Genomic DNA, 15,371 nt, shown 5'->3' on the forward strand with positions numbered 1-15,371 from the left:
CTTGGGGAAAACACTGGTCTTTGTGTTTTCTTCAGGGCTTCTTCTGCCACGTATGTTCGAAGAATCTGTAACCAAGAAGTGCTTTCAGCCATTCTTGTCCAAAAGTCAGTGGAGTAAGCAAAAGTCATCTTACTCCAGTACTTAGATCTTTGCTTAGTTAAACCTTCCCTTTCTGCAAACTGGCTTTTTTTTTTTTTTTTTTTTCTCTCCTAATTCTTTAGTATGTTCTGTGGTTCATTTCATTTGAAATTTGGCACAGCAGAAACAATTCCAGTTTTATTTTGTTTATTCTTTGTAATACTAATTTTCTTTTATTTAGCCCTTATTTGCAGAAGCAAACAAGAAAAAGCATTGTGATTGAAAGCTGCAAAACACTTTGATCTCCACACAAAGTGTGTTAGATCACTGTTTAATCTGTCCCTTGCTATTCTTTTTATCCAGACACCAGATAATATCTGATTCCTACTCCTAAAAAGAGAATTTCTTCTGGCTCAGGAGTTCCACAGCTACAAATTGTTTAAGGCTGGGAAAAGTCTTTAGAGAACTATCATGGTACGTTCACTGGGTTCCTTGCACACTGACCAATGTACACCTTGGACAGTGGGGTTAGATAGACCTGCCCTTATGGCTGCTGTTTTAAGTGTGCGTGCACTGGGTAACAGGGAACAGGGAAGTCCCAGCAGAAATGACAAATAAAAAATAACTGAGCAACAATCTGTATGTTAATCTTAAGGTGTCTCAAACCTGTGGTTACTGAGGAGTAAAATCAAGGCATCTCTTTCTAAGAAAGCAGAAACATTTAATTTGTTTCCTAAACTGCTTTTCCAGAGCTTATGTTCAAGGGAAGCTGTTGATGGCCAAACAGTAGCATTTTCATTATTTTATAATTAACTCTAAGAACTTAGATGCTTAGCATGTCCATTTACTACCTTCTTTACAGAAAATGATCTATAATTAGTTGCTGAAGTTGAGTGGATGGTATGGAAGAACAGCACGGTTTATAGAGCATGGCTGTGGCTGACTGTACCTGGTGTTTCAGGCACAGTATTGGTGTGAGAGCACCCATACTAAGAGCATGGGGAGCAGTGGTTCAGAAGGTCTGGTGCTGTAGTCAGTGTGAGCTTTCTAGTTGGACTTCAAATGCTTTGATTAGCAAAGTTAATTAAGTCTGTACAGTGCTACTCTGAAGTATAGGCAACTATCAGTAGGCTTTTAAATAAAGTTACCTATTGCTCTCACAGAGCTAATTGAACAGAAGTCAGTGCTTCAAATCAGGATAGCCCTTTATCACATATTCTTAAATTCAGTCCTGGGTGCATTTTATATAAGATGGTTCTATGTCTACCTCTCCTAAAGGGTCTCCACCCAGGCTCTGGCACCTCCAAAAGCTCTGAGTCTCTGGCAAGATGCTTAGCCAAGCGTGGATTTGTTCAGAGCTGTATCCAGAGACACCATCTAGATAAATTCACTGTATATGGTATCTTCAATACATTTCTTTATCCTATTAACTTTCACAGTTTTTAGTGACTCTGAAGTTTTCTAAAATGTACTTTAAAAGAAAAAAAATACCACCCCCCCAGTAACTCCGCCAACCCAGTGCACACTTCCTGTTCTATGGTCTGTAGTGTGTTTGTGTGGGAATGGTATCTATTTACTCTACGTTATTGAACATCTTTGGAAGTTTATTTACTCACCAAAACCTTCTTTAAAAACAGGAGACTCTAAAGCACTGCTCCAAGGGCCCACACAGATGTAGGAAAGTACAGTCCTCCTTTTCTGAGGACTTTTAAATAAATAAACTTTCAGGAAGCCTGACTCAGCACTAAAGCCACCGAATTCTTACTGTCACTGATTTTAGTAAGACATAGATTAAGCCTTTAGTCTTAATTATCCTCTTTTATGACATTAAACATTGAAATTTTGTTGTTCAGTCCTACTGAGCCTTCCTGAAGTTTTATTGCTTCCAGCAATGATAAACTCAGTCAATGGTCTATAAAATGTGGGGTCAGTAGTTTCATTGACATAATGAAGCAATCTTTTTGGCAATTAAATTAGAACTCTGCCATATATCATACAATTTTATGTCTATTAAAAATAATAGAAGGAAAACAGGTCTGTTTGCAGTCTCTAGAGTCCAACAACATGAACTTGGCCTATGTTTGCCCTCTTGCCATCTACCCAGATGCTCTAGGTTTCTCAGTTTTGTATTTATAGTAGTTGACAGATTTGTGAGATTTTAAAAAATATTTTTGATGCATTTCTGACAGACAATGTACTGTAGCAGTTATTAGGTGTATTTTGATAGGCGTATATTTTGATACAATATCCTTTGCTGGAACATGTAAACCTAGGAGCACAGACTTTGTTGTTAATACAGAATCTGCTTTTTCAGCTTAGCAGTGCTACGCCTTTATGATGGTTAAGAAATTTCTTGTGTGTTAATCTGGCATCTGTATTATTTCTCCTCACTCGGAATACAGAAGATAAACTGGGTCAGAAATGCAAAATTGCATGGAATGTCAGTAATACTTGCTGTGCTATTAATAAAAATTGGTAATTTAAATAAAATTTTAGGTAAAAATTACATTTTTCATTACATGACAAAGAAAGCAAGCTTTTCCAAAGTTCATTCTTTAAAAAATTGTCTAGCACAGTGACATGGCTCTAGGTGCTAAATGAAGCAGAAAGACTAAAGGAAGAGAGCCTTGGAAGATATTACTGTCTCCTTTGCATCTTAAAAAGGCAGGAAAGTAGCAGAAACATTTTATTTTGTGAGTCTACAAGCCACTAACATTCTTGTATTCCCGTATTTTTCTCCTTTTGTATTCCTGTATTTTTCTCCTTGTGTGTTGGTTGGTTCTGGAATGGATTATTCCATTGAGGCATTTCAGGAGCTTTCAGTAGAAGAAAGATGCACATCCAACAGAAATTAGTAAAAATATACTCAAGCAATTCTATGAGTGTAATCATACTGGCACCACAAAACAATCCAAGCTGGCCACCTACATCAGCTGTAATAGAAAGAAATAAACATACGTCATACTAAGTATTTGGTTTAGTCTAGCAAGCAAACAAAACTCTGCTAGTACTCAAGCACTAAATAAATTCAAAAGGCATAATCCATCACTTTAAGAAAACAGAATTAATATTCTTCAGAATATTTGTGGGAAAAAGATGAATCTGTTTATTAAAATTCTAAATAAAGCAAGTACAACACAAAACTTCCTACGGTGGAATATGTGCTTAAAACATCTCCTGCTTCTTTTTCTGTTAAGCTATTCTCTTGCCTCTCCTCCCTATGTTTTCCCTCTCCCCTTTAAATCCCAGAAGCTTCCCTATGCTTACAGTTCAGTATGTTGTGTAGCCATAAATTAGTGCAGAATTTAATTACTACTTTCCACTGCAGGTCATTTAATGGTATGGCAGGAGACCATATCAAAAATGAGCATGAAGCAAACATGATCATTACCATTGTACTATCAAAGCCATTGCTTTTTGTTTATAAACCCAGATAGCCTATGACTTTGGAGAGGAGAAAATAATATCTATTTTTATATATTTATTATTATTATTTTAGATTAAATATTGATGAGCAATAAATAAACGTCACGCATTCACTTACCAAGCAACTCAGATACAGACAAGGCCTTCTGCTGCTGAGTTATTTTGTAGCTCAGATCATGGTACTTAATGTCAATAAGCACAAGGTTCTGCCTGATGACAAGCATATACAATATTACATGACACAGCCAGGAGTGCTGTTCATTTTTACCAACATCCATCAGAACTGCTTACATGGAGAGTGATGTATCTTTTAAAGAGCAATCCACCAAGAGGTATAAAAATTAGTTAGATGACTGAAAAACAATGTTTTATAATACTGAAAGTTATAAAAGGATCTCATTGGAGGAGTTGATCTCCAGACTATGTTAAAAGAACAACTCAGCACTACTGAGATAAAATCCTAAAGGGTCACAGAGATAAGCTTAAGTGGAAGTGCCAAGCATCCTGAACTACAGCAGATATACTGCTTGGAAATGTAGTCTAATATAGCCTGTCGTTTATGTGCAAATGCAGATTTAATCCTGATGATCTCAGTGACAGTGTTTGTGCAGAAAAGCCCTTGTCCTATACTCAGATGCTTAGTTCTTCCCTCTGCTAAAAGCTTCTCTTACTTGTCTGCTGCAAAAGTGGAAGAGCAGGCAAATCTTTGGTGGAGCAGGATCTGGAATGATTCAGCGAGAATAAAGAGCTCATCTTTGTGATATCGTGACTACTGAAAGAGTCAGCGTAGCTGCTAAATAGAAGATAAACATAACAGTAGAGGAATAAAACAGACACAAAAACTGATTGCATAAATAATGTCATATCCTTTAAGAATAAAAGTAGTGTTTATTATTCAGAAGTGTAAACAGCTACAGATTTTGAGGTTGAAAATGATAATGAGTTTATTAATTTGATATTCACTGAAAATGCAGTATTGGTTATATAAAATGACTTCCATTTCTTTAGGTGATAATTCTAAAATGTAGGTAACATTGGGTAATAAAAGTAATCCTACTTTCATGGGTTTTTACTGTAAGACCTCCTACAATTGTCATAGGGTTCCTAGTAGTTCTACCCAGTAAGGTAGTAAATAGTTAACTTTTCCCTTCTTAAATTTTCAGAAATTAATCAGTGTCTGTGTTTTACAGTTCAGAATATGTACTTTTTAATACGTGGGCAGGATTCCTATTGGTTAAGGCTTGGTAACAGGAGAATGTTCTGTATTTTCTCTTGCCTAATTAAATAATTGCTGGGCTGTGCATGATGTTTACATACGATAAAATAATCAACAAAGATAAAATGTTCTCAAAGGATTATTATCTTTTGCATATAATAATAGGTTTAATTTTCATAATACTCATATAGTTCCTGTTCATATATAAATATATGGAAGCATTTGCAGACTGATGGCTTCAAGAGTGAGAAAACTGAAGTCACTGAAACAATGAAATACTCAGAGATATTTCATTAGCCAGATTTTCTATGGTTCTTTGTAAATATATTTGAATCCATGAATATTATTGGTTCATGTAGCATTTGTGTTAATACTTATGTGCACAAGTAACATCTACCTCTGTGAGTATGAGGTAATTTGGACTACAAAACTGTATTGAAACTTCTCTTCGAGAAGTATCTTTCTAGCAGAAAATTATGGAAATCATTCTATTGGGTATTTAATGCATGCATTTTCAAGGAAATTCAGTATCAATTTATTATACTGTAAGCATGAGGTATGTATGCTTTATTAAATCATAAGTATATATGATAATTCTTCCGTGAATTTAAAGGTATTCAGATCATGTTATCTCAGTGCTACTACTGAACAACACAGCTATGTGCATAACTTAATTTCTAACATAATTTACCAGATAAAATGTGCAGTCAGTACCATAGAGACATATTTTTACACTAGAAGGTCTCTTCTTTGGGTATAGTTCTACTTTGTTGTTGTTGTTTGGTAGGTAGCATTTTCAGTCACACAGATAGAACCATCTTATTTTGCTACCTTATGAGAATATTTCACAGAATCACAGAATTTCTAGGTTGGAAGAGACCTCAAGATCATCGAGTCCAACCTCTAACCTAACACTAACAGTCCCCACTAAACCATATCCCTAAGCTCTACATCTAAACGTCTTTTAAAGACTTCCAGGGATGGTGACTCCACCACCTCCCTGGGCAGCCCATTCCAGTGCCTAACAACCCTTTCAGTAAAGTTCTTCCTAAGATCCAACCTAAAACTCCCCTGGCGCAACTTAAGCCCATTCCCTCTCATCCTGTCACCAGGCACGTGGGAGAACAGACCAACCCCCATCTCGCTACAGCCTCCTTTAAGGTACTTACAGAGAGTGATAAGGTCACCCCTGAGCCTCCTTTACTTCAGGCTGAACAAGCCCAGCTCCCTCAGCCGCTCCTCGTAGGACTTGTTCTCCAGGCCCCTCACCAGCTTCGTCGCCCTTCTTTGGACCCGCTCAAGCACCTCGATGTCCTTCTTGTAGCGAGGGGCCCAAAACTGAACACAGTACTCGAGGTGCGGCCTCGCCAGAGCCGAGTACAGGGGGACGATCACCTCCCTAGCCCTGCTGGTCACACTGTTTCTGATACAAGCCAGGATGGTGTTGGCCTTCTTGGCCACCTGAGCACACTGCTGGCTCATATTCATCAAATGTTTTCTAAATATCTTTTATAATGTAAATGGTATCAATAGATCTTACTAACAATAGAAAAGAATGTTAAACTTGTGACATTTTTGCCACAATAAAACCTAGCTCTCTTTTTGGTAACACACTGAGAGAAAGAAGGACTTTATCTAGCATCTATTTGGGTTATTCACTGACTTCAGTTGTGAAAAATCTGTCTTCTTTGTTGGGTGGATTGCTCATGTGGGTTGTGAATAGGTTTGATAACCCTGCTCTTTCTTTATACCTAATTGCAAAGAGTGATTAAAAATTACACAAAAGGTAGCATAGAACATTACTTTCCAACTGAAGTATAAATTTTATGTTATCCACAGGTTTTAGATGTATCTCAGTGTAGTTTAGACCTACATGAACATGTATAAATCCTAAACTAATCTCTTAGACAAGATTGGTCACCTCACAGACAATATGTTAAATACCACACACTTCAGAGTATATTTTTAAAAGGTCACATTTACATCATACACTCTGTTCACACACTTAGATATAATGGATTATTTCCTTATTAGACAAAGCGTTAAGCAAGATTACCTGATGTATTCTGGGCTTTTCTTCAGTTTTGCAGAAATGAATTTTATGGCATTTTCTCCTCCAAAACTTGAATAGGTGACAGTGGTAGGATACTCCATTTCTTCACAAGGGGCAGGGCAAGTGGAATTGTGAGTTCCTACTGTACACAATCCTTTTATCTCTATATCAGCTGAAATTTCAGGAGAAAGAACTTGCATAATGTTTCTGAAACAGCACACATTGTTAAGACTTTTCTTAACCTTACAAAATGACTTTAATAAAGACTTTGATTAATTATCCTTAGAAAGGTTGGTACATACTAGTTTGAAGGAAGAAACATGCATTTGAAAAAGGCACTTAGGCAGCTGGAGCACAATATTAAGGGTTGAAAATTTTGGTTTTGATTTGTTCCTCCTTTCCATGCTCCCCTACAGAAATTCAGCACCTTCAAGTCTTTTCACCTTCATTAGGACTTTAGGATCTTACTCTTTCTCATCCATGATTTATCAGTAGGATAGATCATACAGAGGGGTGCCCATGTTCTGTGCTAGCCTTCTGGTTGCATACTTCAGTTTATAATCCTTGGTCTTGATGTTTGCCTAGCTCCCTTCAATGCATAGGAGTAGGTTCCAGAGCAGTGCCAGCAGTAATTTGCTGTCATCTGACAACTTCATAGAAGTTTTGCTAAACTGAGCTCGCTTAACCCCCCTTCCCAGCTGATGGAGATCCTTCTGTTTCCTCAAATACTAAACAGATATCACAAAATTCTGCAGGTGTGGCTGCTCTGGGAGGCCATTGTTCTGACAAGGCTCTAACAGAAAGAAATCACTGAGGGAATCTGGAAAAGCTGCGGAAAATCAATGTAGGAAAAAAAAAAAAAAGGTAAGGCATAAATACTTCCTGAAGCATAAGCTGTAACCTAAAGGCCTCTACTCTGAGGTGAGTACTGTAATCTCCTGCCTGTGGTGCTCTGTTTGTCTTGGTATGGTGACAGCTGCTGTGCCTTCCCTCTGCGTGTGGGCTTCTCATGTTTGCATGCGTGTTTGGACAGGAAGTATCTCAGCCTGTTAGGTGACAATTTGAAGCACTCTCTTCCTCCAGAAATAAAGTCGGTAATCTACTTGATTTCCTAATTGTCCATTCCTTTGGGAAGAGAGAGTCACATCACATAGCTGAATCCATTAAGAATTAAAAAGGAGGCTTTCCAAAACTCATGAAAAGTTACTTCAGATTATCACTCAGTGTTTTCCAGGAAGTCTGCTGGAATGACTTAAGAATTTCATATCTACTGTGTGTAGATTATTTGCTCATGAAAAGAATTGTATTTGAAGCATTTTGAAAATGTATAATTCACTTCATTTTTATTTTTATCTTTTTAATTATAGAATCTTGAAGTCCAGTGATTTAGTGTTATTTTTTCATTACTTACCAAGCTTTTTATTAGTGTCTGATCTCTATTTTCAGAGTCTTAAATGAACTGGGATGTACTCCATTACTACTTTCAGTATTTTAACTGATATTTTCTACTGTTTGGAATTGGCTTAGAATATATGAATATGAAATTAATACTTACAGACTGCAGGATAAACACAATTGTAAAACTTCAGCAAGTCACATTCGGTTCCATTGCCTTAAGAATAAACAAGTAACTTTAGAACTTAAATCAACAATCTAGCCCTTAGCTCTATTTGTGTTAAACTGAAAAATAATGTCATCAAAGCCTAGACACCACTTTGTGCTTCTCTTTATACAACTGAGAAAACAATTCAGTAGGGCACAGTGCAGTTATGCCACAAGGGGTACATAGCAATAGAAGACAATAGACCAAACCAAGAGGCTCACTGGAGGACTGAACATTATCATTAGGCGTGCCAGCTAGGACTGCCTTTAAGGCTGTGGTTCACTCTTTGTATTAGCTTGCTAAGAAATTTCTGTCTTAGTAGTGAAAATACAAAATAGGTAGATGTAATTTATGATTACACCCCACATGTTTCAGCAAAGGTTTTAAACTTCATGGAGGATTACTCAGATACCAACTTGTCTCACAGCCCTGAGGAATAATCTTTTTCAAGATTTTTGGTGTGTATCCTAAAAATAGCTAATGGACAGATGCCAAGTCTAGAGTTGACCAAATATCTTAATGCTTTTCTCTGAATTAAAAAAAAAAAAAAAAAAAAGTAAATTAAATAATCCCAGTTGTAAATATCCCACAAAGATGTAACCTGTCTCCTTTGCCATTCAATAATTAGTTAGTTCTCCTAGAAAGATGATCATTAAATAGAGTGTATGGTAGTCCTAAGAAATACCTGGCAGAATGAAAGGCAAACAGCCACACCAGTCCTGTATGTACCGGGCCTTGCATTCTTGCAAACAGCCATTTGTACTATAAGTATTCTGGTACTGAAGCTTTATATCAGGCTTGCACTCTCCCCATGGGTATTCTTGGATAATTGACTGTAAAGTAATAATAACAGAATACATAAATTTCTCTTTTAATTTAGATATCGCTTTATCACATTTTACAGTGCTAAAGGAAGCCTGTTTGAGACATAAGCAGCAATACTGTGATTTAATTGGAGGTGATTACAGTTTTTGCTTTTATAATTAAAATCATCTCTGTTCTCACACAGCAAAACCAGGACCTGATCAGACAGCCTAGTGCAGCGGGGTAGTCTTCTCTGGTTGTATCAGGAAAGGACTATCAGGAATCTGATACAAAATTAGCTGTGATGTAACATATTGATGCTACTGCCCTATCTTTGTATTGTTATGTCAGTGAGACTGTGAGAGGTTAACCTGAGTAAAAGCAGATTAGGCAGACCATTAATATCCTGGAAAAAAAAAATCAGGCTTGTTGGTGGTTTTTTTATATAGCTGGTGGAAATGTTATTCTTAGGACTCACTGTGGCATGATAAATATTAAATAACTGCAAACGTTTGTAATTTATTTCCATGCCTCGGAAGAGATTAGCAATGGTACAGACTAATATTTCCACCTGATGGATAAGGTGCTTACCTTCAGCTGGCGGATTGCAACCTGTGCATGCATGCCGACTGGTGTTAATAAACCTAAACCATCAAAGCGTGGAACCTCTTTGGGTGAATGGATAACGAAAGTGATGCCAGCATCAGTATAACCAAGGGCAGGATCATCAGTGAATTGCTCCTGATACAAAAAAGTATTGTAAATAGTTTTGGTTTTGCTTATGCTCTGAAGTTTAAGCTATATTTAAAATGGTGCTTTATTATTATTATTATTATTATTTGGTCTTATTTCCCTTGTTACACCTTCAGCAATTTACAGGAAAATGTAGAAGTAAGCTTACTTGAATTTTCTTCATTAACTTTGTAGGTTTCCTTCCAGTTACCCTAAATTTTAGTGGTTTTTTTTTTTTTCTTCCTTCTGTCCTCTCCCACTTTCAAAAGCAAGAAAGCGTGGATGAACCTTCTTCATAACTTGGAAATTCACTTCTTTTACTTGCAACTACTCCATGTTTCAGCAAGCTTTCTATTAGTCTCTTGAGAACCTGTCACTCCTCTCCCCTATAGTTGCTAGAGAGCAAAAATGAATGTCTAACTCTTAAAATTCTAGGTTTTAGTTTTCTTTCCTGATCTCATAAGGTGATATTCCCTGAGCTTTCTGTGTTTTGTGATCAAAAACAATCCTAGTAAGGTTTTACAGTGCAAAGACCAGATCGTAGCTAACAAGAGACACTTCAGATGCTGCTGAAAAAAAAATCAGTACTACTTAGAAATTGGCATTATGTGACCTTCCCTAGTGGATCTCTTACTGAGATAGAGATGTTATCCTGAATTGTTTGTATAAAATTAATTTTTTTTTCTGATGATACTTTTCAGCTGTAGATGAATCGTGTTGATATATGTATATATGCTCACTTGCAACTTTCTACATCATTTGTTTTGGGGACACAGTCAATAGCTATTCAGAGTTCTTAAACTAGTTTTGGGTCTTTCCTTTAAAATATGCTTTTACTTATGAACAGTCTTGAAAAATAATTTTGTGCATGGAATTCTGAAGGTCTGCATAAAACAAAAAATCTGCTGATCTATGAATTATTACATGATTTTGTATATAATCATTGGTATATCTGTACCTGTTGGACATCAAAAAGTAAACGTAAGCCTCTTCCAGACAAACTCACACTTCTTGCTGGAAGACCATTGTAATTAAAAGTAAAGCAGTTTCCATATTCAGTGAAAACATGTTCAAAATCCTTCAATAAAGGAAAATAGGGAAGTGTAAAATTAAAAAAAAAAAATCACTTAATTTCATCATTTTCACAATGTAATAGATGGACTAGTGTTTTTTGGTTTAGTCTCCCCCCACCCCCATAGGCAGTGCAAAGAATAAGGCTAACCTGCAAGAATATGGGACCAATTTTTCTGTCCACGTATTCTATTGAAGTTGGGAGTTGTTGTATGGCAGAACTGAGACACAAATAAGAGGATCATATTTTTTCATTGCTGCTGCAGGACTAATTACATCAGTTAAGTGCAATGCAACTATGTTGTGCAAAAAAACTCCATTCACACTGATGTTGGTTATAGGCCATTTATGGGAAAGGTTGCTGAATGAAGCCTGGAGGCATGACAGTTTTCAAAGGCTGCTATTTATGTAGGTGTGGGACTAGGCGGAGAGCAACTTAAACTGAAATTCCATGTTACAGCTCAGGTAGGCCAGCGGTCTGCCTCTGTGGTCACTGGGGTTGCTCCTCAGGGTCATTTAGAGCAGGATATTTTCTCTCAATTGACCAACTGTGAAGGGAAGGCAGGGGGAGTAGCTGGGAAAACCAGGTGTCTGAAGTTGAGTGGTAAGAATACATCCCCTTCCCCTCCACGCTTCTGATGTAATAAAAGGAAAAATATTTACCTCTGGGTGACATGTCTTTCCAAAGAATTCACATTCTAGCAATGTGCTGTGGTTTAGATAAAACCCATATTTCCTTGTAAACTCTTTAATGCTGAAGTTCTGGTTTCCAAGAAGAAAATCATTTATCTCTTGAGAAAATTTGTCTTCCATAGAAAATTTCTGGACAACTCCAGACACGAGGTTCCAAAGGAGAAAAATGATTTGGAGATTGCTTACTGCATGAGCTTGAAACCTGTCAGTGCGAAGGAAAAAGAATGGCTTGGAGTTCTGCAGAGTTACAGGACTCATCTCAGTGCTCTCACCAAACCCATGACATGTTTTGTCGCCTGCTCACTAACTGCATGTGATTCTTGACCACCATGCTTGCACTTGCACTATAACATGGATAATATAGTCTCCATTTCTAGGAAAAGGTTATCTTCCAAACAAGAAAGCAGGAAAGGGACCCCTTTCCAGGGTTATTCTAGAAACATTTCTGTTGTGTGTGGTTATTTAATAAATAAAAATTAAAATGGTCATCTGCATAAGCCAGCTGCCAGATTTCTAGAGCTGAAGAAAAGCTGGACAGTTGCATTTACATGAGGAAAATACATGTAGCTGGAAGGAGCTGTTCCTTTGGGGTGGGAGGGAGCAAGAAAAAAAAAAAGAAAGCTGTGTTTTCCTGATGTCACTGAAGACCTTTTCTGAATTAAATAAAGGGTTCAGAGAACTGTTACGGTAAGTTCAATTTCAAAATACTGAAAAGAAAATAAAACCTAAGAAAATGGCAATACCATGTTCTTTAGAATCACTATTTTACGTAATCCTATTTTACAAAACATATCAATGTATTTGTACAATGGATCTTAATGCAGAAGCGTAAGAAAGATCGGTAGGAACAGCTCTTCAACTGCATTTGAGTCAAAAAATAAAGGCAGAGGTAGAGCTGTGCCTCTTTGTTCCACCAGCAAAGAAACTGTTGCTAAAAACAGGAGAAAAGGATAAGCATGATGTGAACAACAGATGGATGTAGCAGCAAACTGCCTCATAGGCAGATAACTGCTGTGCTCGGGAGCTGTTTGCTCTCAATGTGTTGCCACTATAGATGCAAGAAGCGAGAGGTTTTTATAATACACACTGTACTCTACCTGCAGTGTACGTTCTACAGAATAACCCAAAATGGCTTTACACGGGGCAATGGGAAGGAAAAATACTGAGGTGGAAAGGCTTCAGCTATCTGGGACTTGGACCTGTGGATGACTCTGCCAACAAGAGGTAGAAGATCTCACAACTTACATTGTTTTCCTGAGAATGCTAAGATTTCTCCATTACTAAAGCAGTTGTTAAATTACATATTTGCTCTAAAAATTAGGCAGTAGTTTTGCTGCATTATTTTCAAAGTGGTTGCATCTGAATCATGGCCAGTATCTTCAACTGTAGAAAATTGTAGTGATGTTTCTGCTTAGATATGACTTTCAAACTTGCCAAGTGCTTTCCTCCTACAACTCCCACTGACATCAGCTCGAACCATAAAGGCGCTGAGCACCTCTGAGGAAAAATAACTGCTTTGACTAAGGTTTCTACATTTGCATGAGGTTTTGTTCAAACCTCTCTATTTGCAAATGTTGTGTTTTATTTTTAACTTGGGTATGACTGACTATGCCTTAGTTATGCTATAGAAGGAACACTCGAGGTTTATGATTATACAGAGAAGAATAATGCCAGAGATGACTTTATACTCCCCCTTACTTCTTGAATCTTAAAAATCTGTGGTGCAGCTCCTCATTTGATGAAAGGGAAAGGTTCAAGACGACCTCCCTTGATTCTCATGTTTTTCTCCTCAGTTAAATCTCATGTGGTGGTGTGAAAGACAGACCCCTTGGAGCAGCGTTTTTTTTGGCTTTGTTTTATGTGATTTGTTCAAACAAGCAGTGGATCCAAACTCATTTATGTTAGCCAGAAAAAGAGGTGTTGCCTCTCAAGAGTGAACAACAAACACAACTTTTACCTGTTCAAGTTGCAAAAAGTCACGGCAGGGAATTTGACGTTTTCCACGTACTGAACTACCACTGTAGTTGTGGTTGGCCAGCTGAAGTAATAGGTAAAGCGACTGCAGATTTGCCAAATGACGATGCTAAGACAGCCTGTGACCACTAACAGCCACAGCCCTCTGTGTGTCCGGCTTCGCCTTCGGACAATATTTTGCACTCCATGAAATGAAGTGGATGAGGCAAACTCCTGGTGATACCTTCTTCTGTCTTCCAAACATGGCTGCAGTTTCTTTATTAAATACAATCGTATCTTTTCCAATTTTCCTTAATATTGAACAAAATGAAAACAATTTTTTTTAAAATTAACATTTAAATGGCACTTTGGAAAGGAAACTAATTCTAGTACTGGAAAGCATCTTTAAGAGCTGTAAATTCTCTCTTTGATTAGTGAGCTTCCTTCTACGAATGGTTTAGGGCCCTGGAAGTCTTGTGTGCTAGATTAACTCTCTTCTCTGCCTGAGAACAGACTATACCTTGCAATATTTTATGTATACATATTCTTAAACATATTCATATTAATGAGGAATTCCACCTCTATGGAAAAGATTTTTATTTTTTTCTCCTGACATACCTCATTAATCTAAAACCATAGGATGCTGTAAAACTGTAAAAAGCTAAGCATCTGATTATTACAGTAGCATCCTAATGAACTCCTGGTCCTTCATTCTTGCTCTAAGAAATAAGGTAAAAAGGGAATTACATATTTTTCAGGCTTTTACTATTCCGTTATTGAAACTCTGGGCAAAATTTTAAAGGTTACAGGTTCAAAGGGCAATCTATTGTATTCCTTGGGTTTATATGAGTAAACTTTAGGGTATGGCATGTTTTGTAGGATGAACATATACACTTTATCAGACTGATTTACTAGAGGCTGTTACAGTTGGGCAAAGGAATGAAGGGATGCGCAATTCATCTGCTATTGCAATCATGACCACATTAACACTGGGATTTTTTTTTGTCCTATGTGCAGACTGTGATAATTAAATCCCAGGTGGGTTTGGATTTCAAAGTGTTTCCAAAAGAAAATATATATATATTTAATGCTTCATATGAGAACTTTGATCAGTACTAGTATGATTTACTCTAACTTCTTTTAATCATCAAACAGCTGCTTCTGCTGGAAAACTGATCAGAAGTTTTTTTTCTAGCTCTAGTGACTGTTAGATCTCTTTGGAAAGCTGTTCAGCCATGGGTGCTTTTGTACTTCACATTGTAATAGAGGGAAAATGATTAGGAACTATGTCTTCTGTGCAGACTATAATGTTGGTCCAAGAAATACAGGTAGAACAAATTTTATAAAACAGATATAGATGCTGGCAACTATTTTCAGGATCTGAAGATGTAATTTTTCTTTAATCATTCATTTTTGGTCTCAGTCTGGTTCTCCTAAAACGAGCAATGACTTCAGTGACTTAAAATGATTTCACAATGTCACTAAACAATTATTTCAGTAATGGCTTCTCAGATTCTTTCTGTTGCAAGCTAGATGCTTCTTTCTAACACCTTTTCTCATTGTTATAATAGAATGGTTATTCCAGGTTTCAATTAATGAATGGTAAAGTAATACATCTATATAATGTCAATGAGTGCAATCTTATAAATAATTAGCCCTTCATCTTATGCTCTATAAAATTAGGTCATGTGTATCTGGGCTAAGGTTGTGTATCCAACACAGTTGAACTAGCTGTGACTAGG

At 36.9% G+C, this 15,371-nt stretch overlaps 1 protein-coding gene across 1 annotated transcript; it reads right to left on the reverse strand.

Annotated features, from left to right (window-relative positions):
• Positions 1 to 841: 841 nt before the first annotated feature.
• ASIC5 (acid sensing ion channel subunit family member 5) lies at positions 842 to 14,605 on the reverse strand. The gene is made up of 10 exons (XM_068679359.1): positions 14,542 to 14,605; positions 13,634 to 13,940; positions 11,647 to 11,878; positions 10,871 to 10,990; positions 9,772 to 9,921; positions 9,062 to 9,209; positions 8,329 to 8,385; positions 6,777 to 6,945; positions 3,623 to 3,714; positions 842 to 3,011 (listed from the first exon to the last, which is right to left on the reverse strand). Exons 1-10 carry the CDS (start codon positions 14,603 to 14,605, stop codon positions 2,788 to 2,790), a joined length of 1,563 nt encoding a protein of 520 aa, XP_068535460.1. The 3' UTR covers positions 842 to 2,787.
• Between the last annotated feature and the right edge of the window lie 766 nt (positions 14,606 to 15,371).

Source organism: Anas acuta, chromosome 4 (genome assembly GCF_963932015.1).
Source record: "Anas acuta chromosome 4, bAnaAcu1.1, whole genome shotgun sequence".
Taxonomy (NCBI): Eukaryota; Metazoa; Chordata; class Aves; order Anseriformes; family Anatidae; genus Anas; species Anas acuta.